The sequence below is a fragment of the Dendrobates tinctorius genome, unplaced genomic scaffold (assembly GCF_039654945.1).
Source record: "Dendrobates tinctorius isolate UK_male_01 unplaced genomic scaffold, ASM3965494v1 ptg000009l, whole genome shotgun sequence".
NCBI classification, from domain to species: Eukaryota; Metazoa; Chordata; class Amphibia; order Anura; family Dendrobatidae; genus Dendrobates; species Dendrobates tinctorius.
In genome coordinates, this window is record NW_027361677.1 from 5532386 (window position 1) to 5558172 (window position 25787).

At 42.0% G+C, this 25787-nt stretch overlaps 1 protein-coding gene across 1 annotated transcript in view; it reads right to left on the reverse strand.

The window, feature by feature from the left end:
- Nucleotides 1-481: 481 nt before the first annotated feature.
- The window catches only part of SLC12A3 (solute carrier family 12 member 3), a 53914-nt gene continuing 28608 nt past the window's right edge, over nucleotides 482-25787 (reverse strand). The window contains exons 16-26 of the mRNA XM_073582326.1: nucleotides 25103-25214; nucleotides 23700-23834; nucleotides 22450-22556; nucleotides 17739-17821; nucleotides 17576-17659; nucleotides 16878-16979; nucleotides 16479-16590; nucleotides 15772-15858; nucleotides 12001-12136; nucleotides 9797-9864; nucleotides 482-4529 (exon numbers count right to left, since the gene is read on the reverse strand). Of these exons, the coding sequence (XP_073438427.1) occupies nucleotides 4388-4529; nucleotides 9797-9864; nucleotides 12001-12136; nucleotides 15772-15858; nucleotides 16479-16590; nucleotides 16878-16979; nucleotides 17576-17659; nucleotides 17739-17821; nucleotides 22450-22556; nucleotides 23700-23834; nucleotides 25103-25214 (1168 nt within the window). The 3' untranslated portion in view covers nucleotides 482-4387. The remainder of the gene's footprint in view (nucleotides 4530-9796; nucleotides 9865-12000; nucleotides 12137-15771; nucleotides 15859-16478; nucleotides 16591-16877; nucleotides 16980-17575; nucleotides 17660-17738; nucleotides 17822-22449; nucleotides 22557-23699; nucleotides 23835-25102; nucleotides 25215-25787) is intronic.

The window sequence follows — 25787 nt, forward strand, 5'->3', positions numbered from 1 at the left end:
GACTATAATAAGATGGTAACCTAACATCTCACTGCCTTGAATCTAAAAGAAAAAGACAAAAAAATGCTCCATTGTGTAGAGGTTTTGAATGGATGAGTACTGGTGAAAGAAGCACAGCTGCTCACGTTGGTGAGATGTGTTTACAACTGGAAAAACTCTGTCCAAAAAGCTTGTGAAATGTGGACAAGCTGCTGCTGCTCCTCTTTGTGCTGGTCTTGCTCAATGGTAACCACAGTGAATGCAGAAGAGTGACTGATTATATATCTGGCAAGTTCAAAAATCAGTAGAAGTGGCTCATAAGTGGAGAAAACTGCAGATTATACTGATAAAATATGTTTTTTTTTTATACGTATATATATATTCGCTTATACTATGGATTTCTGCAAAGTTTACTCAAAGTATAGTTACCATCTAAGGGCAAAAAATACAATTAATTTGAGTTGCAATATATTTAAGAAAAGAATAAAAAAAAGTCAAATAATATCTGTTATATTTTTTATTATATATCTATTCCAAACATTTACTTTTGATCTTAGTAGGCCAACAACGGCTGTAAAACTCGTGTTGATTAGTTTTTAGGACTATGTGAGAAGAAACACAAAATTATGAGATTTACATAAGAATATTGGACAAATACAAAATACAAAGTGTCCCTCTCATAGGTTATAGGTGGCCTATACATATCATAACCCTGAAAGTCAAATAAAACTAATAATGTCTAATATGTACAGTAGGTGAATCGTCAAATTGTGCAAGATCTACATACCGGGATCCAGAGAAGCAGCAGTACTGAGGGCATTATACTGAGCAGTGCAGCTGTGAATCCAGCTCTTGGAGGAGAAAAAATACTTGATAGAGAAGCTGCAGGATGGATCAATCTATTTCTCTGGCTAGGTCAGTGCCTTTCCCTACTCACCTCTCCATAGCGTATAAGAAGAAGTGTAACTTGGTTCCTCACTGTGCAGAATCTAAAAGAAATAGACAACCCGCCCCAAGAAGTAAAAGGTCTTTTTGTAATATTTTTGGACTGACTATAAATGTTGACTATATGGACAACTGAGCTACTAAGCCAAATGATTGGCTGCAGTGGTGGTAAAGACTGGGGGCTGGATCTGTGGTTAACACTGATATTTTCCCTGGCAATAATTTCATTGCATATGTATAGTTATTTAATTAAGTCACTGATGAGCCAGTATACAAGAAGCTCTCATGCTCCATCTAGTGGTGGATGCAGGCAGTCCGTATATTATCTTTTAAATCTAGGGCTAGCAGGGGATTTGCCAAAAAATAATGGTAAAGGGTGGAGATTCCCTTTAAGAACGTTAACTATTCAATATGTGAAAGCAAAAATAGATATCGATCGTGGCATTGTCTGTGTATGGGAGCCTCCAAACGGGGCCCTGAGGACAAACGGGGGTCAATCTTCAATAAAAAATAAAACAAAAGGATTAGAGATGAATAGTTGGATTCGCAAGACTCTGGTCCAATGGCCACTTTAGAAATAAAAAGCAATGTGAAATAATAATAATGTAAAATATTTTCAAAATTCCAAAAACATTTTCAATATTTAGTCTTGGGTTCAATTTTATTCATAGTGTGATTTTGGAATTCTAAGAACCAGTAAGTTTGTAATTTCAGAGCAGCATGATGTAGGGGCAGAGACCCTGATGTGAGCGATGTGTCACTTGAAGGGCTGTGTGTTGTTGTAACAATACAGTGTTTTATCAGCAGGAGATTATCACTTGCAGGACTAGGTGTCTCATTCCATCTAGTCCTGCTGCACTGTGTAACCCCGCCCCCACCACTGATTGGCAATTTTCTGTCAATGCACACAGAATGCAGCCAATCAGTGGTGAGGGTGGGGTTATACACAGCTGAGTAGTCAGAGCACTGACATTTGCAGCAGAGAACTGTTATCAAAATAACAGTATCCAGTCCAGTAAGTAACACATCGCTGGAATCGTGATCTCTGTCCCTACATTATGCTGCTCTCAGATTACATAACAAGCACCTACTGATACATTCCCTTTAAACAGATTTTCCAATTGAAACTTTTTTAAAAGAAAAAAAATGGTCAGGATAGTAAAAAAATATAAATGTAAAGACAAAAATTTTTATTACAATTATTAAATACCAATAAAAAATTAGTAAAGAGTTGGTACAAATCAATAATATGCCACCGCTAGACAGGAACACAGAGCCGCCTGTTATCTCCCGGAATCCCCATCTCCTCTTTTGATTAGCCGACCTGGCGTGATGATGTCATGTATATGTTATATCTTGCTAGGTCAGCTAATCAAAAGAACAGCTCCTGACGCCGGGTGACTGGAGGTGGCTCTCACGGCTCCCGTCTGATAGCCACAGACTTCTGATGCGGTTGGTGGATGAGGTTCTGTGAATCAATTTGCACCAACTCTACAGAGGAAAAAGAGAAAAATATGCTTGTATACATTATAAATATATATTTTATATATATGTACGCACTGCTCAAAAAAAAAAAAAAGAAACCGTTAAACAACGCAATGTAACTCCAAGTCAATCACACTTCTGTGAAATCAACCTGTCCAGTTATGAAGCAACACTGATTGTGAATCAATTTCTCCTCCTGTTGTGCAAATGGAACAGACCACAAGAAGAAATGACCGGCAATTAGCAAGACACCCTCAATAAAGGAGTGGTGCTGCAGGGGGTGGCTACAGACCATTTCTCCGTTCTCATCCTTTTTGACTTGTTTTGGCCACTTTTGCATTTTCTCATTGCTCTCACCCCTAGAGGTACTGAGTAGTAGCATGAGGCAGAGTCTACAGCCTACAGAAGTTGCTCAGGTACTTGCAGCTCATTTAGAATGGCACATCAATACAAGCTGTGGCAAGAAGGGTAGCTGTGTCTGTCTGCAGTGTTCAGAGTAGGAAGTAGATACCAGGAGACAGGCCAGTACACCAGGAGACGCAGAGGGGCCATAGGAGGGCAACAACCCAGCAGCGGGACCGCTACCTCTTCCTTTGTGCAAGGAGGAACAGGAGGATAGTTGCCAGAGCCCTGCAGAATGACCTCCAGCAGGACACTAACATCCATGTGTCTGCTCAAACTGTAAGAAACAGACTCCATGAGGCTGGTATGAGGCCCAAAGTCCACATGTGGGTGTTGTGCTCACAGGGTGATATGCATTTGCAGAGAACACCAAGATTGGTAGATTTGACATTGGCGCCCTGTATTCTTCACGGATGAGAGCATGTTTACACTGAGCACATGTGACAGAGTCTGGTATCTGCCATGGAGAACGTTCTGCTGCCTGCAACAACCTCCAGCATGACCGGTTTGGCAGTGGATCACTATTGGCGTGAGGAGGCATTTCTTTGGAGGGCCGCACAGCCTACCATGTGCTAGCAAGAGGAACCCTGATTGCCATTAGGTACCGGGATGAGATCCTCAGACCCATTGTGAGACCATTGGCCCTGGGTTCACTCTGATGCATGACAATGCTCGGCCTCACGTGGCTGAAGTGTGTCAGCAGTTCATACATGATGAAAGCATTTCTGCTGTGGACTGGCCTGCCCGTTCCCCAGACCTGAATCCAACAGCGCACATCTGGGACATCATGTCTCGTTCCATCTACCAACGCCACGTTCCACAGACTGTCCAGGAGTTGACTGAAGCTTTAATCTAGGTCTGGGAGGAGATCCCTCATGAGAACATCTGCGGCCTCATCAGGACCATTGATCATAGGATCCAGGTATTGTAGGGAGGTCATACAGGCACATGGAGGCCACACACACTACTGAGCATCATTTCTTTGTCCTGAGGCATTTCCAATGAAGTTGGATCAGCCTGTAATTTGATTTTCCACTTTGATTTTGAGCATCCTTCCAAATCCAGACCCCCATGGGATATGAATTGTGATTTACATTGATCATTTTTATGTTTTATTGTTCTCAACGCATTCCACTACGTAATGAATAAAAATTTCCAACTGGAATATTTCACTCAGTGATATCTACGATGTGGTAGTTTAGTGCTCCCTTTATATTTTTGAGCAGTGTGTATATATATATTTTTATAAAAGAGGGATATTATGGTATATACTGCTAGTATTTTCTTTGCTTTTACATTTAGTGTTCATTTAATATACATATTAATTTATGATATATTACCCATTTTGTATATGCTATAGTTTTAGCAGTATAAAATATACATTCTATATATATAGTTTTATAGGATATAGTTTTATGTATATTTTTTTTCTCCCCATCGTGGACACTCAATGTAACCTTGCGGTGGTTATGGACGCACAGGAACGGGTACAGGCCGAGAACAATACAAGTCATTAGATGCTGTAGTCAGTGCCTGGCTGCCGCCTCTGCCGGTGTGTTTGGTAGCGGACCTCTCCTTACTGGCAGTACATCGTTAGGACATTCTTCTGGTTTCCTCTGACTAGTAGAACTGGTGGTCTCAGGTCTTGTGACAGAGTCTCGAGCCAGGCCATGTATAGAGAGCTCGGACATTTATCTTTTCTTGCAATGGGCATCGTTCTAAGTAAAAAAAAAGAACAAATGAGAAAACATTCCGCATGTATGATAAGTATGGTTAATTTCTGCTGTAAGGATATGTTCACACATAGCGTATTCAATGCGCTTTTTTTTCTGCCCAGAATAGCGCAATGCAAAAGTTTTCGGTGCGTTTTTTATGCTTTCTTTTGACGCCAATCCATTTTGATATCAAATGGAAAAATTGCAGTGAAAACGTTGAAAAAAAAAATTGACGCAGGTCAAAAAATGCATGGGGAGAAAAAAACACCACATGAATAAGATTTTAGAAATCTAATTTATTTTGATCTAACTGGAGAGAGTTTTTTTCTGCATGAAAACACTGCAGAAAAAAAAAAAAATTTTTGGCAAAAAAATGAAATTATTAAAAAAAAATTGATTTGTCACCATTTTTTGACACCTTGAAAACTTTTTATTTTTCCATCGATGGAGCCGTGATACTGTATTGTATTGATACAATTTTGGGATATATACAATGTTTTGGTCACTTTATACTGCATTTCTTGAGGGGAAATGTGGTAACCAAAGGGCACAAATTGAATAATTTCAATTTTTTTCCTTTTTCAAGCTTTTAGGTCTTTTTACATGTTTACAATTAAGCTTTTTTCTTTCCTTTCTCAATGTACTTTCTCTTTTTAGTTCTTAATGAACCTGGTTCAATTGCTTGATCAGTGCTACTGAATACAGTCATGGCTGAAAGTGTAGGCACCCTTGAAATTGTTCCAGAAAATGAAGTAGTTCTCCCAGAAAATTGCAATTACACACGTTTTGTTATAAATGTTTATTTCCTTTGTGTGTATTGGAACAACACAAAAAAAAAAAAAACAACAGGATAACGGCAAATTGGACATAATTTCACACAAAACCCCAAAAATGGTCCGGACAAAAATTGTTGGCACCGTCAACTTAATATTTGGTTGCAAACACTTTGGGATATGTAACTGCAATCAATCTCTTCTTATAGCCATCAACACGATTGTTACACCTCTCAGCTGGGATTTTGGAGCACTCTTCTTTTACAAACTGCTCCAGGTCTCATTTGTGAAGGGTGCCTTCTCCCAACAGCAATTTTAAGATCTCCCCACAGGTGTTCAATGGGATTTAGATCTGGACTCATTTCTGGCCATTTCATAACTCTCCAGGGCTTTGTTTCCATCCATTTCTGGGTGCTTATTGAAGTATATTTGAAGTCATTGTCCTGCTGGAAGACCCCATTACCTAGGATACAAACTCAGCTTTCTGACACTGCGCACTACACTGTGACCCAAAATCCTTTGGAAATGTTCAGATTTCATGATGCCTAATACACAGTCAAGGAACCCAGTGCCAGAGGAAGCAAAACAACTCCAAAACATCTTTGAACTTTCACCATATTTGACTGTAGGTACTGTGTTCTTTTCTTTGTAGGCCTCATTCCATTTTCAGTAAACAGTAGATTGATGTGCTTTACCAGAAAACTCTATCTTGTTCTCATCTGTCCAAAAGACACTTTCCCAGAATGATTTTGGCGTACTCACGTACATTTTGGAAAACTGCAGTCTAGCTTTTTTATCTGTCAGCAGTGGGGTCCTCCTGGGTCTCCTGCTTTAGCGTTTAATTTCCTTCAAATGTCGATGGATAGTTGGCACTGACACTGATGCACCCTGAGCCTGGAACTTGATTGGGGCTGCTTATCCACCATCCATCCAGACTATTCTGTATTACAACCTTTCATCAGTTTTTCTCTGCTGTCCATGTCCAAGGAGATTAGCTACAGTGCCATAGGTTGTAAATGTCTTGATTATGCTGTGCATCATGGATAAATGAACATCAAGATCTATGGAGATGGACTTGTAACCTTTAGATTGCTGATATTTTTGAACAGTTTCTCAAGTCCTCAGACAGTTCTCTTCTCCTCTTTCTGTTCTTCATGCTTAGTGTGGCACACATAGACACGCAAAGATGGAGTCAACTTCTCCCCTTTTTATCTGGTTTCAGGTGTGATTTTCATATTGCCACATGCGAGTTTGAATGAGCATCACATGCTTGAAAGAAAGTTGTTTACCCACAATTTCGGGGGTTTTGTGTGAAATTATTTCCAATTTGCCTGGTTTTTTGTGTTCTTCCAATATACACGTTTATTTATTTTGCGTGTAACAAAATGTGTAATTGCAATACTTTTCTGGGAAAAATACTTCATTTTTTGTACAATTTCAAGGATTCCAACACTTTTGGCCATGACTGCACATAGTAAATTTAACAATCACCTTTTGAGCCAGCCCAACAGACTGATCCACAGAGGTTGGGCTTCACAAGTCCCAGTTGGCATGGGATCCTATTGGCCACTTACATGCCAAAGTCAGTGATTGACAGCAGCATTTAAATGGCTAAACAGCAGCGATTGGAGCAAGGTCGTGGCAGATGTCAGCTGTGTAGCACATCTGGCACCCGTCGTCGTTTATGGTGCAGGCTCAGCTCCTGAGCCTGCTCCATACACCTGCACCAGACATAGAATATACCAACAAGGTTAATTGAACACTAAGTTTGTAAATTAATGTTTTAATTACTTAAGAAATATATTGTCTTCCCTGTTTTTTATTCTGAAACAATCGGACGTGAGCAAAAAGGTTAATTTTGTGTTCATTAGTTTGCTAAAGCCCTGCCCCCTAAGCCAAATGGTTGGGGCATAGTTGGCAAACAGGGCAGATGGGGGGAGGATCCTGCTGCAGCTTTTTATCTTCCAGCCATGCACAGGACAGTGAGGAGAAGGACAGATGACACTGCTGGTATCCTCAGAGAAAATAAAATAATCTGAAATATTGCTGAATTTTTATTTTTTGTGCATTTTCTGTATTTAGTGTTCCTTTAACTCTGCCTTTTGGGTATATACAAGCCACCCGGCCTCAGAGAATTAATGGCAGAGTCCCATGTGCAGCTATGTTTGATTTTCCTCTGCACTGTTTGACTTCCCTCTCTGTTTGCGGAGTCTTACAAGTCTCAGCACTGACGTTAGCGTCTCCGTTCTCAAACCACAACTTCCTTTTGGCACCATATAGAATGAGCTCCAGATGGGTGTTTGTGTTCTGCTGCACCTTGGGGGTCCATCATCTCAAAAATAAGAGAACTAATAGCGATAAACCGATCACAGTCTTTCCTTTCCTTACATCTGCTAAAATCAGTGTCCAGAAACTCTTTTCGTTTTACAAAGTTATGTCCATACAATCACAGCAAGTTTTATTTTTGGAGTTGGAAAAAGTTTTTCAAGAAGAATCCACTACCGGAAACTATTTCTTTTTTTTTCGGTCTATGGAGATTTTTTTTTCTTGAAACTGTTTTTGAAACATTCTCGTTGACCCCGTGAAGTCAAAAGGCTGAAAAACACAAATCTGACGCTACCTCAAAGTGATATCCCACTTTCTTTTTCTACACAGTGACATTTTCAAAAAGTCGTTGGAATTAAAAAAAACAAACAAAAAAACACAAAAACCTTGTCTTATGAACGGTAGGTATGTTCACGCAGTTTTTTAGGCTATGGGCCCACGTAGCGTTTTAAAACGCTCACTAAAAACCGGACTCCTTCCCAGAAATCTCGCGTTTTTTTCCGCGCGATTTTGCCGCGATATTCAAGCACTTTCCAAGCGATTTGAAGCATCGCTTGGAAAGTGATTGACAGGTTGGTCACACTCGTCAAACATAGTGTTTGACAAGTGTGACCAGGTTTTTACTATTGAGGCCGCCTATGCGGCATCAATAGTGAAAGATAGAATGTTAAAATGCTAAAAAAAATAAAAAAAATCGGGGTATATTTACCTTCCGGCGTCCCGCGCTGCATTCCCGGGCCTCAGCGTTCCCAGTAATGCCTTGCGAGACCTGTGATGACGTAGTCTCGCGTTGCTATAGCGATCTCGCGAGACCGCTAGAGTCACGCGAGACTACGTCACTACAGGGCCTTGCCGCAAGGCATTACTGGGAATGCTGTGGCCCGGGAATGCAGCGCGGGACGCCGGAAGGTAAATATACCCCGATTTTTTATTTTGTATTCTTTTTTTTACAGGGGCATGGTGGGCATAGCCACATGCGGGAAGTCAGCGATTCTCATGCATTCCTATGGATGCGGAATCGCGGCAATTCTTTGCGATTCCGCACAAAAGAATGAGCATGCTGCGATTTTTTCAGCGATGCGATTCCGCCGCGGAAAAAAGCGCAGCATTAGCACAGCATGTGCGGAATGCCATAGGAATGCATGGGGGGCGTTCTGTACACGATTTTTAAACGTTTTCGCGCCGAAAATTGCGGCAAAAACGCTTAAAAATCGCTATGTGGGCACACAGCCTTAAAGAGGTTTTTAGGGGCAGAAACTCTCTAAATCCTCCAAAAAAAATATGGAGCATCCGCTCAGTTTCTGCTCCAAACACTCAGTCTGGGCATACCCGATTCTCTATTGAATCAGATTCTGAAAGTATTTGAAGAATTTCTACAATCAGCGTCAAAAAACCCTCTTTGAACTTGGCCTAGGGCTCTGTTCACACTGAGTTCTGTAGATCGGATTTACTCCAAAATCTTTAATAGAAACTGCTAAATAGATTCTTGGAAAATTCTTCATTTCTATCGGAAATACACTTTGCCGTTTATAGGTGGTGTTTTTTTGAGAATTTTTTTTTTTTTTTTATAAGAAGGTTTTTGAAAAACACCTCATGGAAAAAGGAAAGTGCATGTCACTTCTTTAAAGCTTCTGATGGAGTCTGATAAATACAATGCATTGTACAATTAAAAAAAAAAATCAAAAAAAAAATCAGCATTTCCTGAAGAGGTTTCTGCTTGAAAAATGGATCATTTTTGCATGTCTTCAAAAACGCTGTGTGAACACAGCCCACGTGTATGCTCACACTGAGCCGCTTTCTGGTGGTCAAACACTAGGAGTTATCTGATGGAAACTGTTTTAGGAAACGCTCCTTCTTTGGGGAGGAATTTGGAAGAGTTTTGCGTTTTCTCAAGTGTTTCTTGCAATGGTTTTGAAGAGTTTTTCAAAAAATTTTTGCAGAGTTTTTTTTTTTTTTTTTTAAACCTTTTGTTTGGACAGCTGTACACGGCCATTGCTTACTATACGTGGTTAGGTTGTGTTCACACATGCTTTCTGCTTCATCATAGTGAGTGGCTGATCTGTCAACGGTCAATGCCCCTGGCATTTTGACCTATGATGGGGTCCTTTCTGGGGTCTGCCATTTTTACAGGAAGAATAGCACTGTGTGCCCCCAAAGTCAATGTGTACTCACACAACGATCAGTGCAGCATCCCGGGAGTAATCCAGCAGGATCTCGTTCAGTCGGACTTGTCTCAAAGACTATAAAATAACATACAGAAGTTATTTTAAAGACGTGTGTCCATCTTTCAGACATTTTTTGTTACTTAAATACATGTGAATAATTATTGCAGTTAGGTTGTATTTTTACACTTGAGATTTTATTTTTTGACAGGCATTGTATTGCTTTTTCCATAGAATTGCTTGCCTGGATTTGATTGATCCCTGCACACAAAATCAGGGCTGTGGAGTCGGAGTCGTGGAGTCGGAACTCATTTTGGTGGAGTCGGAGTCGGAATAAAATGGACCGACTTCGACTCCTAAAATATATAATACATTGGGTACAGTAGTTCAATGTAGAATGTGCTGAATATTTTTTCATAGGAATTTGGGAAAGTTATGAAATGTCCTATAAATGGCTGTTCAATTCCTGATCTAAGGCTACATTCACACACAGGGTTTTTGCTGCGTTTTTTGAGGATACGTTTTTCAGCTGCAAAAGCAGATCAGCTTTTTAAAAAACCGCCTTACCTACAGTAGCTCATAGATAATGTTTTCAATAGCAAAAGCAGATTAGAAATCTGCTCTATCTATTCATTTCCATATCTGTCTATCCATATCTTATCTGTACCAAAAAGAATGAAAGCCGGGTAGCACACAGACTAACACTAATTTTTTTTAGCACCAGTCAGGTACACCTCATAGCTGCCCAAAAGGACGCCCAGGACAGGCATTGCTCGTCTTCAGTAACACATCAACATCAATTGATAGTTGGAATAAATAGACTGCATTCACCACATCTTATGGTGCAGGCTTTATTTTCAAGTGTAGGGGTGTGCAGTATAAGGTTCTACAGCAGCTGAGGTGTGCAGTATGAGATTCTGCGGAACAGTATGAGATTCTGCCCCCCCCCTTAGTTTTGATCCTGGCTAAAACAGTTTCTTATAGATATGGCGAACCCTGAGGTAACCCTAAATGAAGGTCAATGGACACAGGTGGCTGAATTGAAGGAATTGCTTAATCACCTATTTACCGTGACTAAAAAATTACAAGCTGAGGATTTAACTCCTGGCATTTTCATAAGGGAGTGGAAGAACTTGCTATTTTGCCTGTCCCAAAGAGGAGATTTAATCGCAGATGGCATTTCTACTTCAATGAAACAGAGAGAGACACAGCTATTGGAAAATATAATTTTCCTGGCAGCTGTTTATATGGACCCAAGTCATCGTATATTGCTTGATGATCAACAGCTTACTAAAGGAAAAGAAGCTCTGACTGAGGTAGCAGTTAGGATGAGTGGCCTACAGGAGGACTGCCAGGCGCAAGAGGACTTGGGTCCTGACAGTGCTACTGCTGCCATATCTTCATCCTCATCAGATGAGGAGTTTGACTTTGACAAGTATTTGGATGATATGGAGCAGGCAAAGCGTTGCCGCAAGGAAAAAGATTTCACTGTCTCCTATAGCAAGCAGATTGACCATATTTCAGCAAAATGTTTCACTTGCTCTCAAAGAAAAATTCAACCATTCATCAAAACGGACTGTGCATGAGGCAAGTCCTTTATACTTGGAAATTGTTAGAGATGTTGCCCATGTGGTTACGGCTTTGCCTCCAACCCAAGTTAGTGTAGCGAGGCCTTAAAATTATTCGGTCAGATTTTAGGTTATCTATGAAGGAGGATCTGATGGAGGCAATTCTATTTCTTAGAACAAATTCATAGACTGCACAAATGTTATCTAGTACGGTTTTTTGCCACTTCCATAGTTTATTACATAGTGTTATATTATATATATATATATATATATATATATATATATACACACACATACACACACTGTGTGTGTGTGTGTGTGTATATATATATATATATATATATAATATCGATATTACATAGTGTATTACATATTTACAATTTATTAGTTTTTTGTGTTCTAAAGTTGTATTCCAATAAATATTATGTTCTATCTAAATGTCTTGATTATTGTATCATAAAAATGATTAAATGTCTGATGTTCACATTGTACTACAATAAATTTTTCACTTAAATATAAGCAATACTGTATATGTTGGAGTCGGAGTCATGGAGTCGGTGGAAGGGAAATTGAGGAGATGAAGTCGGAGTTGTAGGTTTGGCTTACCGACTCCACAGCCCTGCACACAATTTGATTTTATTCTGACCTTAGCCCTGTTTTTCTTGACTTCCTCGTCCGATATCTTCCATGGACAATCGCGTCTCATCTCATTTACCAGGAACTCCTCTTTAAAGCCGTCATTCAGCATGTATGGCGCAATGAGATCTTCGAACCGCTTCACGCTGTCGAAAGAGATCAATAGTTTATCTTATTGTTGTGTAGAATCAAATGACAAATGCTAAACCTCCATCTCATCTATGTTCACAATACCTGGCCCAGGTAATGAAGGTTGATCGTACTGAGACTTAAGCACTTTAGATAGTTGCTGGCTGGACTAGTTCGGCAGATGGCTGTGTCGAGGTAGCTATTTAGGGAGGGCTAAATTAACCCTTCACGGTTGAGCCAGTGATTTCCAAATTATTCCAGTGTTGCTAGCAACTCAAATGACCACACGGAGACTGGGGTCTCTGTACGGGAGGATCGAGGCAGATCACTAAGCCCCTTTATTTAGTCACATCTTTTATAATCTTTTGCTTAATTATGCAAGGTTCTCAAGTACCAATAGCATCATTTCACTTTATAAGCCAATAATATTGCAAGAAAACCGGAAACTACATATATGTCCGTATCCAAATAGAAAGTAGTATAATGGCATATTCTTCAGAGTTTTACAACCCCCACATCCCTTATCTTATACAGATGGGAACAGTCTGGTTTCATGACAGCCCATGCCAATTATAAAAATTTATCTTACAGGAACAAAAACGGAGAAACAAAACCTTACATTGAATGGATAAAACGAAACTTCAACTCTGATTTTAGTATTAACCCTTAACATTCCCCCCTAGATAATTTTTTTTTTTTTCCTCTGGAGCTGGTAAATGGAAGGGGTGGCTACTCATAACCACTAGCAATAATGGGGACTAAGGCTGCTGGTGGATGATAATAGGTGCCGTTAGCAGAGGTGGGGGCTGCAACTCTTGGTCTCCTTGTACAATTGTCATCTAGCAGGGAGACCTCTTGTTTCAAATCATCACTTTTAACTATTTCCCTAACACATTAATATCAATCTTAGTTCCTTCTTTAATCAATCACATTCTCATACCACAGTCACTTTCTTGAACCACAATACATTCCGTCTTTGCCATAATAATAGACAATTTTTCCTTCTTCAACATAGCAGTAACAGAAACAATCAGAATTCACTTGCTGTTCAATGTCCACATAACCTTCATTATACAATTCATGTGCCAAGCCACGGAATTCCTCAGCGCCTTTAAGTAATCCATCATCAGTCAACCTTTTAACTCCTTCATCCCATAGCGTAGGCTGTAACCTCCCGCCCTTAGGAAATCCCAGAATCGAAAATATTTTTCCTGCATTCCTGACACTTCTTTCCTGGTCTTTGAATCATAAGACTAACAGTATCTGATCGTTCACACAATTCCAAACTTTTCTTTTTCTTCCACAGAAACATAATTCTCTCCTTTAGAGCTAAATATCCTTCAGTTGTGCACAATACTGGAGCAGCCGTCTCAGTTTGTTCCACAGGGTCAACCCCCTCTGGGAAGCCCAAAATTCGCGGTACTCAGTGAAAGGAGGAGGGCGTCTCAGACTCTCCCTCCGGACACCTCTGGTTATATATATCTATCTATATATACCTGAGTTACGTATCCTACCCATCTTTGATCACATGACCACGCCCAATACTAATAATGATCAGGAATTCAGGATATTTTGACTATAAAGAGAGTCACAATCACTGGTCAATCCGGGGTGTCCGTCCCTTATGAGGTACGGTTCGAGCACTGGGCCCCCAACGGGACTACACCTCTATATGATTCCACCCATGAATCACCCCACCAGGGGACAAACCTCAGATCCTCTTTGCAGCAACAAGCACAGGAAAACCACACCAACGGTCAGTCTGAACAGTATAACTGCCAACTTACCGTGGTCGTGGGGGGGGTGATCAGTCCCAATTTTCCAGCACCTGTGTCCGCTCCGAGGGTCCTTTGTCTTGTTGTCCTCCGGGTCAGAGGCGTCCCTATTCCGGGGCCCCACGTTGCGCGCCACTGTCGAGGTAGCTATTTAGGGAGGGCTAAATTAACCCTTCACGGTTGAGCCAGTGATTTCCAAATTATTCCAGTGTTGCTAGCAACTCAAATGACCACATGGAGACTGGGGTCTCTGTAGGGGAGGATCGAGGCAGATCACTAAGCCCCTTTATTTAAGTCACATCTTTTATAATCTTTTGCTTAATTATGCAAGGTTCTCAAGTACCAATAGCATCATTTCACTTTATAAGCCAATAATATTGCAAGAAAACCGGAAACTACATATATGTCCGTATCCAAATAGAAAGTAGTATAATGGCATATTCTTCAGAGTTTTACAACCCCCACATCCCTTATCTTATACAGATGGGAACAGTCTGGTTTCATGACAGCCCATGCCAATTATAAAAATTTATCTTACAGCAACAAAAACGGAGAAACGAAACCTTACATTGAATGGATAAAACGAAACTTCAACTCTGATTTTAGTATTAACCCTTAACAGCTGGGCCGGCAGCTAATGCGCCCGACACTCCCATACACAGGAGCGCTCCTGTGTTCTCTATGAAAGAGCCACTGCCAGACATCTCTGGCGGTGGCTTATCCCGCCGAGAAAAAAGGGAATCATCAGTCCAAAATGGACATGCCAGATCCTAATTTCTGTCGGGGTTCCCCATACACATTAGACTGTCAGCCGAACCCATCAATATCATCTAACATGCACGTTTTTGTAAGCGAGCGTTCCTACGAATAATCGGACACTGTTAACCGGCTGCCAATCACCCAAAGAGAGATAAGAACGCTTGTTCATATAGTGAAATGATTATTAAACTTGTTCTCGGCAGCGCATCGTCTTGTACTGACGAGAACATTGATAGTCTATGCACATAGGAGAATCACATTAATGATAGTTTTGCATTTGATCTGTCTTTAAGAGGACCTTTCACCAAATTATTCATGTTGAACTGGACACACAATGCAATAATGGCTACTGAGCAGAATAAAACTTTATATTTTCTTTAATGTCGCCACTCTGAGGTGGAGAAATTAGCCAAGTATTTGGAACCTAATTAGTTAAATAAAAAAATCTATAAGTGCAAGGGGTGTTATTGGACAGTTGTCACTAGGGGGAGTATATTTCTTCTCCCTCTATGATGCTGACCAATCACAAGCAGGCAGCAACATAGCAGAAAAAGAACACGCCCACGCTGCAGCTTAGAGCAGGATTATCACTTTGCAGTAAGGACATAGCAGCGTGTCATTACTGTACATCTCAGAAAGGCGTAGTCCAGAACAGGCAGGTTACTCCTGTGTGAGATTTAATAACAGCCTTGATCTCACTGAAGAGCGATTACAAGTTGAGCACAACAGACATAAGTGGGATTACATCTCACACACAGTGACACACTTGGTTTCAGCTATGATGGGGGCTTGTTCTCATTTCCTTTGATTGTTGCTGCCTGCTTATGATTGGTCAGCATTATACAAGGACAGACCTCCAGTGAAAGCTATCTGATAACGCCCACTTTAACCATGTATAGGGGATAACTTCCAAACTCGGTCCTTTTAAAAGAGGGGTAAATTGGGCGTTGACTAGTCATACCAGTACCATCATACTCAGCAATGATGTGCTCTTCATATTGAGCTCACAGCACAACCATTAGATATGAGCCGGGTATAATGTTTCTAAACATCACAGACATATATTGGCAAAATACTTTTTTATTCTCTTTTTGGAAACAGGTTCACAAAGTTCTTACTGTTCAGGCCGCGGTTTCTGGTTGATATCTGCTAGTACATGCACCTCGTGAAATCCAATTCTGAACTTACTCAACAAGGAGATCATCCTGTAAGAAAAAGATTCCACCGCTGAGAAACAGAATATGAGAAAAATCTGTTTATGGTGTTTGTCCATAAGGCTAGGATTACTCCGAGGGCAAGACAGGGGCAGGATTAGGACCTCGGATGACCTGAAAATTGATGACCTATCCTAAGGAGAAGATCAATATCCTAAGAAAACCCCTTTAAATCAAATATTTTTCAGTATATGGTGTACCAGCAGCTCATACGGGACATAGTATTAGTATATATAAAGACCATAGGGTACTTAGTAAATGTAAAAGCCATCCCACCGCAACAAGGTGTACCCCCAATCGGGATGGTCCTATCCTCCATTCTGCAGAGCCTGGGTCCTTGGAATCACTTTGAGTCCTAGTGGATAGATCCCCAGGGATCAGAAAGTAATCTCCTATACTAACAGGTATGGGGCAACTTTCAGTCTTGGGAATGACACTTTCATGTACAGGATTTATTCATATTATTACACATTTATTTGCAAATAATGCAAATCTCAATGCACCCAATGCAGGCGTGATCCATTCCGGTTTTTACGCTCTCGCACTCCTGGTGTATCCGGAGCAGTGTGTGCTGAACAGTCGTGCGGCATGATAGCCAATGAGATCCTTACGCTTTGCGCTCTTCGTCCATTCGGTTGATCTGTCCTCCTACAAAAACTCGGATATTAACTTTCTCCCATCTCTTCTTCCGGGTCAGAAGGTAGGGGATCAGCAGAGTCAATCCTGCAGTAAGAGAAGTCTGTGTTAGACTATACCTGTAGTAGGAGACCCTACGGCCAGTCCCCTGTGCCTTGTAAGCCCTGCCCAGGTTTACGTCATCAATAGGGAACAGGACAGAGGCCATTCCTCCTGATGGCTGAGCGATGGCACTTTATGGCACCTGTACCTTATAAATCCCCCTTGTGAATACTGTCATGGCTGTATTCAGCTTCTGACTTGTCACAAGCTATATGACCATTGTGAAATTTACAACTTCTCCTTTAATAAGTTAAAAAAGGCCCCATAAATACCTCCATCATCAAAGAGCCAGTAAATATCGATCGTCTTCTTTCCTTGGTTAACCTGGAAAATGGTGCTGGCCTGTTGCTCGACGGTAAGAGCTTCAGGATCCACTGCAAATCACAAAAAGTGCAAGTCAGCATTGCAGCTTCCATTTATTTCTGCAGGAAAATAACATTATCTGCAAAAATTAGGAGCAATTATGTGAACCGATGGCTAGAAGCCTAGAAAATACTGCAGAAAGGGATGTGCCAAATTTAAAGCGATTTTTCCAAAATAGTAATTATCATAATCATGCATGCAAGGCTGAGCGGTGGACTCGAGCGGCAGAGGACACCACTGCAAGACAGATTTATAGACTTTGTGATGTTCAATTTTTGAAGGAGTTGTCCCCATGCAGAAAGACAAACTGTGCCCCCAGGTCAAGGCTTGAGACTCTGCCACTGCCTCGATCTCTGTTGTTTGAGTGCAGAGGTGACATCACGTCAACAGCTCTGCAGCCAATCACTCAGCTCAGTAGTTTTGCCGAAGTAGGCCAGATGAGCCGCTGAGCTCAGTGACTGGCTGCAGCGTCGTCGACGTGATCTCATCTTAAACTTGGGTAGCAGATGACCTAACAAAAAAAGACAGCTGATTGGTTATGGGTGCCTTGATTTCCCGATGTTCGCAGTGAGGTGCTAGTCAAGTCCACTCCGCACCGGTCACTTACATGTTCCTGGAGGCATACCGTCTGCTCCGTTTTCAGCCCCAGTGCTCAGCTTGGATCCCTCCATATGTTGGTACACAGGATTTACTACATAGAACAATACCGGCTCGTTACGACATTAGGGTTAATGTCATGGAGCGGTAGACATTTCTGAGCGTGCACTTACTGTGAGCTTGCATGACGCGGGATATGTTCAGACCTTCTTTCATCCTCAGCAGGCACAAACCACAGTTAAAGTCAAAAGCATCACTACAGGACAGAAGAACAGAACGACAGATTGTTTCCACACCCCAAATCAATGGCGGGCAGAGGTGACAAGTGAAAAGAGCCATCGTGGTATTCTCCATGAGTAGCAAATGACAGGGAATAACATTTTTGTTGTGGTCAGGGCTTTGCCTGACCTCACGGGTGATGCTGGGCACTTTGATCACTCCCCCGCAGCGGTGGTGGTCTCAACTTCTTAAATGGTTGCGCTTGTAACTTTGCAATTTCTTATTAAAATCCTCTCTATTTTTCAAAAATGGAGAATTTTTTTTATTTTTCCGTTTCCTACATGCAACATAGGTAGCGGTGGCCAGTCTCTTCGATAAAAAGCGCTTACAAGCTCTTTGCTAAATAGCTAGCAAGTGCAGCTTTGTAACTGTGTCTGGATCACTGAATCTGGCCAACTGCGGCGCCCCTGTGCTCCTCCGATGCTGCAAAAGTAAAGCAGACTTTGCTTGCAGCATTGAAGAGGACACTGTTTAGGTCAGTGGTTTAGCCATGTCTCTGGTCCAAACTGTCAATCACCTGGCGTGCACAGCTCTATGGCAAGAAAAAAGCCGGGAGGCAGAGGAACGGTGCGCTCCTCAATATAGAAGTTTACAAACCCTCCATTAAAGAGGTCACAGCTTACATCAAAATTTTGAAAAATTAAAAAATTAATATTTGGATGTGCGATCCTGATCCATGTTCTCTATATTTGTGGTGGAATTGTTACATTTCTTTGCAGAGACGCCGACATTAAAATAAAGCATTAAACGAAGCCTATGGGAATCAGTGGGATACTAGGGGAAAGTTTGAATATCCCCCAGAGTGAGGAAAGCTCTTTAAGCCACTATGGCTACCACATGAGGGTCCTGACATAAAAACTCCTAAAACTAAGCATACTGAGAAATGGGATTATTAAGCCACACAGACAACCCCTTTAAATTCTACATCCAACAATATACAGTACATGTAAAATAAGACAAGTATTTATTTCAGGGCACTGTATGGAAGGGGGCAGTATATGGAAGGGGGTACTGTAAGGAAGGGAGAAGTATATGGAAGGGGTACTGTAAGGAAGGGGGCAGTATATGGAAGGGGGCATTATATGGAAGGGGGTACTGCAAGGAAGGGGGCAGTATATGGAAGGGGGTCCTGTAAGGAAGGGGGCACTGTAAGGAAGGGAGAAGTACATTGAAGGGGGTCCTGTAAGGAAGGGGGCAGTATATGGAAGGGGTACTGTAAGGAAGGGGGCAGTATAAGGAAGGGGGTCCTGTAAGGAAGGGGCAGTATATGGAAGGGGGTACTGTAAGAAACGGGGAAGTATATGGAAGGGGGCACTGTAAGAAAGGGGACAGTATCTGGAAGGGGGAAGTATATTGAAGGGGTACTGTAAGGAAGGGGGCAGTATATGGAGTGGGATCCTGTAAGGAAGGGGGCAGTATATGGAAGGGGGCACAGTAAGGAAGGCAGCTGTATATTGAAGGGGTACTGTAAGGAAGGGGGCAGTATATGGAAGGGTTTACTGTAAGTAAGGGGGCAGTATATGGAAGGGAGCAGTGTATGGAAGGGTGCAGTATATGGAAGGGAGCAGTGTAAGAAAGGGGGAAGTATATGGAAGAGAGCAGTGTAAGGAAGGGAGCAGTGTAAGGAAGGGGGCAGTATATGGAAGAGAGCAGTGTAAGGAAGGGAGCAGTGTAAGGAAGGGGGCAGTATATGGGAGAGGGAAGTATATGGAAGGGGCACTGTAAGGAAAAGGGAAGTATATGGAAGAGAGCAGTGTAAGGAAGGGGGCAGTATATGGAAGAGAGCAGTGTAAGGCAGGGAGCAGTATATGGAAGAGAGCAGTGTAAGGAAGGGGGCAGTATATGGAAGAGAGCAGTGTAAGGAAGGGGGCAGTATATGGAATGGGGCAGGGTAAGGAACGGGGCAGTATATGGAAGGGAGCAGTGTAAGAAAGGGGGAAGTATATGGGAGAGGGAAGTATATGGAAGGGGCACTGTAAGGAAAAGGGAAGTATATGGAAGGGGGCAGTATATGGAAGAGAGCAGTGTAAGGCAGGGGGCAGTATATGGAAGAGAGCAGTGTAAGGAAGGGGGCAGTATATGGAAGGGAGCAGTGTAAGAAAGGGGGAAGTATATGGAAGAGAGCAGTGTAAGGAAGGGAGCAGTGTAAGGAAGGGGGCAGTATATGGAAGAGAGCAGTGTAAGGAAGGGAGCAGTGTAAGGAAGGGGGCAGTGTAAGGAAGGGGGCAGTATATGGAAGAGAGAAGTGTAAGGAACGGGGCAGTATATGGAAGGGGGCAGTATATGGAAGGGAGCAGTGTAAGGAAGAGGGCAGTATATGGAAGGGAGCAGTGTAAGAAAGGGGGAAGTATATAGAAGGGAGCAGTGTATGGAAGGAGAAATATATGGGAGAGGGAAGTATATGGAAGGGGCACTGTAAGGAAGGGGGAAGTATATGGAAGAGAGCAGTGTAAGGAAGGGGGCAGTATATGGAAGAGAGCAGTGTAAGGAACGGGGCAGTATATGGAAGGGAGCAGTGTAAGGAAGGGGAAGTATATGGAAGGGAGCAGTGTACGGAAAGGGGCAGTATATGGAAGGGAGCAGTGTAAGGAAGGGGGCAGTATATGGAAGGGAGCAGTGTAAGGGGGCAGTGTAAGAAAGGGGGAAGTATATGGAAGGGAGCAGTGTATGGAAGGGGAAGTATATGTAAGAGGGAAGTATATGGAAGGGGCACTGTAAGGAAGGGGAAGTATATGGAAGGGAGCAGTGTAAGGAAGGGGGCAGTATATGGAAGGGAGCAGTGTAAGGAAGGGGACAGTATATGGAAGGGAGCAGTGTAAGGAAGGGGAAGTATATGGAAGGGAGCAGTGTATGGAAGGGGAAGTATATGGAAGAGGGAAGTATATGGAAGGGGCACTGAAAGGAAGGGGGCAGTATATGGAAGGGAGCAGTGTAAGGAAGGGGGCAGTATATGGAAGGGAGCAGTGTAAGGAAGGGGGCAGTATATGGAAGGGAGCAGTGTAAGGAAGGGGGCAGTATATGGAAGGGAGCAGTGTAAGAAAGGGGGAAGTATATGGAAGAGGGAAGTATAAGGAAGGGCACTGTAAGGAAGGGGAAGTATATGGAAGAGAGGAGTGTAAGGAAGGGGGCATCATACGGAAGGGAGCAGTGTAAGGAAGGGGGACGTATATGAAAGAGGGAAGTATACGGAAGGGACACTGTATGGAAGGGGGCAGTATATGGAAGGGAGCAGTGTAAGGAAAGGGAGCAGTGTAAGGAAAGGGAGCAGTGTAAGGAAAGGGGAAGTACAGTATATGGAAGGGGGAAGTACAGTATATGGAAGAGGGAAGTATATGGAAGAGGGAAGTATATGGAAGAGGGAAGTATATGAAAGAGGGAAGTATATGAAAGAGGGAAGTATATGAAAGAGGGAAGTATATGAAAGAGGGAAGTATACGGAAGGGGTCCTGTAAGGAAGGGGGCAGTATATGGAAGGGGGCACTGTATGGAAGGGGGCACTGTATGGAAGGGGGCACTGTATGGAAGGGGGCACTGTATGGAAGGGGGCACTGTATGGAAGGGGGCACTGTATGGAAGGGGGCACTGTATGGAAGGGGGCAGTATATGGAAGGGGGCAGTATATGGAAGGGGGCAGTATATGGAAGGGGGCACTGTAAGGAAGGGGGCAGTGTAAAGGGGGCTTTACACATAGCGATATCGCTAAAGCGTCACCGATTTTGTGACGCTACATGTGATACTTAACTCCGACCGGCTCCCCCGCTGGCTATTGCTGATCGCGCGAGATCGTCCACGTCCATTTCTCGCCGTCGGCTTCCTGCTGGCGCCGACGAGCGAGCTATGGACGCGGGCGGAAGACGGCGGTCATCGCTTCGTCTGAAAGGTAAGTACGACTGCCGAGCATCGCTACATCGCTGTGAGATCTGCCTGTTTGGCAGCTCACTAGCGACCATTTAGCGATGCACCAGCGATCCTGATCGGTTCGTATCATGGTCGGGATCGCTGGTGCATCGCTAAATGTAAAGGGGCCTTAAGGAAGGGGCGCAGTACATGGAAAGGGAAACACTGTATGGAAGGGAGCAGTGCATGGACAGGACACTGTAACGAGCAATATCTGCCACCTAGTGTTCAGAGCTGGCACTGTACTGTTGGACATTTATCACTGCACCAAAATGTTTGTGAAAATTGCGACATTTCATTATAGTAAATGCCTAATCCAAATGTATCAATGTTTTCCATTATTTAATTACACCTTTTTCTAGTACTTACGCTAAAACTTAAAAATTAAATTCTAGACTGATCCACAGGTGTCTTTAAAAAAGGAGCAGAACAAATACATTTATAGTGCAATTATATTTATAGCCATTATAGATAAATAATTTAGCTATGGTTTATATTACACCGATGCTTATCTATTTTTTAATAATTACTATACTTTACAAATGGAAATACTGGTAAATAAACAAAAAACATGTAATGAAGAAATGCAATCACAATGCATAGTGATTGGATTGGCAGAATTTTGGCTCCGTATCGATATTGCAGAACTAGGCTTTTTTTATTTTATTTTCTAATTATACATGCGAGTTATGGGATGTCCATACGTACTGCAATATTGCCACATAACTGTCCACATTTCTCGGGTGAGACGACTGCCAATTCTTCTTATATCCTAGAAACAGGACATTTGGCTTCATGTGACCGAGCCCAGAGGCCTAAATAATGGAGAGAACACACAATAGATGGAGGAGAACAGATCAAAATACACGGGGTCCTTACAGCACAGGGATACAAGATGTCTCCCAGGGGGCTTGCTGCAGCTGAGGTGTGCATTATGATGTTCTGCAGAAGCTGAGGTGTGCATTATGATGTTCTGCAGCAGCAAGGGTGTGCATTATGCTGTCCTGCAGCAGAGGTGTGTAGTATGATGTTCTGCAGCAGCTCAGGCATGTTTTAAGATTTCTTTTTTTCCCAACAGCTTGGACACAGAAGTATATCGTACACACTTTAGCTGCTGAAGAGCCTCTTAAAAACTGACACGCATCTTCTACAAATGGATAGATAAAATTACTAAGTGCTTGTAAAAAAAACAGCAATTTACCTCTTATTAAAAATCCTCTTCGTTCTCAAGAATGGAGTGATATTTAGTTATATAGTTTACTGCTTGTTGCCCTGTTTACCTGCCACCTCTGTAACCTGAGAGTGGCCGGTTTCCTAGGCAAGGAGCGTGTGCTTGCAAGCTCTTTCCTATAGCGTTTGTAAGAGCTCCTCCGGTCGCTGGGTCTGACCGGCTTCAGTGCCCCTTGCAAAGAAGCCTCCTGCAGCAGAGTGAAGTCCGGCGGCACAACAATCTTCTGTCAAGCAGAAAGCCGGGAGGCAGCGGAGCGGCGCGCTCCTGAGCATAGAAGAGTGGAACAACCCTTTAAATGGGTTGTCCACTACTAAAAACATTAATCTTATTGGGCCCAGAGCAGTGGAAAAACCCCCCCACTATAATCATCTCCTGTCGCCAGCCACGTGCCTGCTGCAACTAATCAGTGGCTGCCGATGGGCTGCAGCCTTAACATTCCATCAAAACGGGAAGAATCTGTTCGACTGCAGCTAATTAGTCACAGTGATGCCCCTATCAGATGTTGATACCAGGGGACTGGCAGGATTTTTTTTCCTCTCTCTCCCTTCCCTGGGCCTATTAAGATGTATAGTAGTGGACAACCCCTTTAAATGGTTCTTATTAATATTGTGACTTCTTGACAAAGTGGCTAATTTACAGTCAGTGATTAATTTACAGTCAGTGATTAATTTCATTGGAAAAATAGGATGTTCAATCTGATTTGTTGCCATAGATTGATAATCATTACCTGAATTAGCATCTGGGCTCCGCTCCGCAGGTCGTCAGCAATAAGTCCTGTATAAAAGGCTCTAATTTTTCTCTTATTTAGCCACTTCACATGGCCATCTGGATTCAGCTCCTGGAGTTTTTGCTTGCGTGGGCCCTTTAAATAAAAAATAAAGTGTTTTGCGCAAGTACATTTTTGCATGCACCTTTCCAATCACTATCATATGTCCTCGCTTTCTGATCAGTGGGCTCATAGCATTTAGTGCCTACTTCATTATTGCATTTGTACCTTTTTTATTTCCAGTTTTTTTATCTTTTTTATTTTTCCCGTTTTTGATTTGTGCCAAATTCTTCTTTTACTTTGCACTTTTTTTTTTCCAAATCTATTTTATATGTTCGCCTGTTTTTTTTTTTATTTTTCCTTTCACCATTATGGAGCATTTTTGGGGTTTCCAGATTTTTTCATTTGATTATTAAAAAATAAAAAGAAATAAAATAAAATAAAAAAAAAGGAAAATTTATCAGCAAATGTACGCCAGTTCCTCCCTGGAGTGAGCGATTTATATAGGTCTGAAATTTTTGCACAATTTTTAATGGACTTTTTGTTTTAAAAAGGTGCAAAAATAGGGCGCAAGACAAAAATAAACAGTGTTTTTTGCTCAAAATTTATGAAACACCTGCGATATTTTGAAGAAATTGCTGCAAAAATGTCAACAAATACCACAAGACAAGAAAAAAGTAACTTAAAAAACCCCACAAATGATGAATTAGGGCATTAGTGTTTTTAAGATTTCCCGCAGCTGTGCTCCTGGTGAACTGGCCACGCAGGGAACTGTACCTGGCCACATTTATTCCATAGAGGCTGTGCTACACTTCCCTGTATGGTGGATGGAAGAGGCGTCATATCAGTGTAAATGGGATGAGTACATATAGTGATCAACATATGATATAAACTCTGCTCAGTATCCACTACTATGTAAGCTACTATATAAATTCATACAGTTAAAGGGGGCCTGTAAGCAAGTCTTTACATATGAAAGTAGTGTTATGGCTGTGTAGTCGATTGTCCCCCGATAAAAATGACACCTTTCTCGTTGAGATCCAATGTGCCAGTCCTGAGAAATGTAGTGTAGAAGTAATATGCAAATCAGACTGGAAGTGCTTCTTCCAAGTGCACTGACACGCCCCCAGTGCACTTCCAGCTTAAATTGCATATGACTTCTACACTACATTTCTCATGACTGGCACATCGGATTTCAACTAAAAAGGTGTCATTTTTATTGGTGAGTAAATGTCTATAGTCATACCACTTCCATATGTAAAAACCTGCCCTTTTAAACTATATGCATGTAGTGCAGCCTGCTTGGACGCAGATTAAGCTACGTAGCTAATGAAGCCATTTTGCAGGGCTTGGTCTGTACTTACAATGATGATGTTCCCACAGATCATCAGGCTTTGCTTTTTAGTAAACGTTCCTACAAAATCCACCAGGGCTGGCCGGAAGTTGGGTGGTCCAGACAGGACTAAACACTGTGGTCTGTACAGAGAGGATAGAAGAGTAATTCACCATGTCATCAAAAATAGTGTTTAATATGGAGCCCATCTTCAGGCTTTAAAATGGGTATTCTCATCTCCAAGATCCTATCCCAATATGTAGTAGGTATAATAATAGCAGCAAATATCTCCAATTAGAAATGTAGTCTAGTTCTTCTGATTCGCTATGTCGCTTACCCCATGTGCAGGCATTGCAATAGCTTAGGAATCCATGGTTACGAACATTCATATAGTGACAGTTAGTTGTCAGTGGTTGTAACCATTGATACCTAAGCTACTGCAATGCCCTGCACGTGGGGGTAAGCGGCACAGCAAATCAGAAGAACTATACTACATTTCTAATTGGAGCTATTTGCTAATATTACCAATATTACACCAACTACATATTGGGATAGGATCTGGGAGATGGGAAGACCTCTTTAACGATCAGTGAGGGATTCATGGGCTATTGATAATAATGACAGTCAATCCATAGGCAGCACCACTGCCCGGGAATCACAGTCTATACCCTGAGCTAAAAACAGTCTGGTAAGGATATACGAAAAATCAATGATGG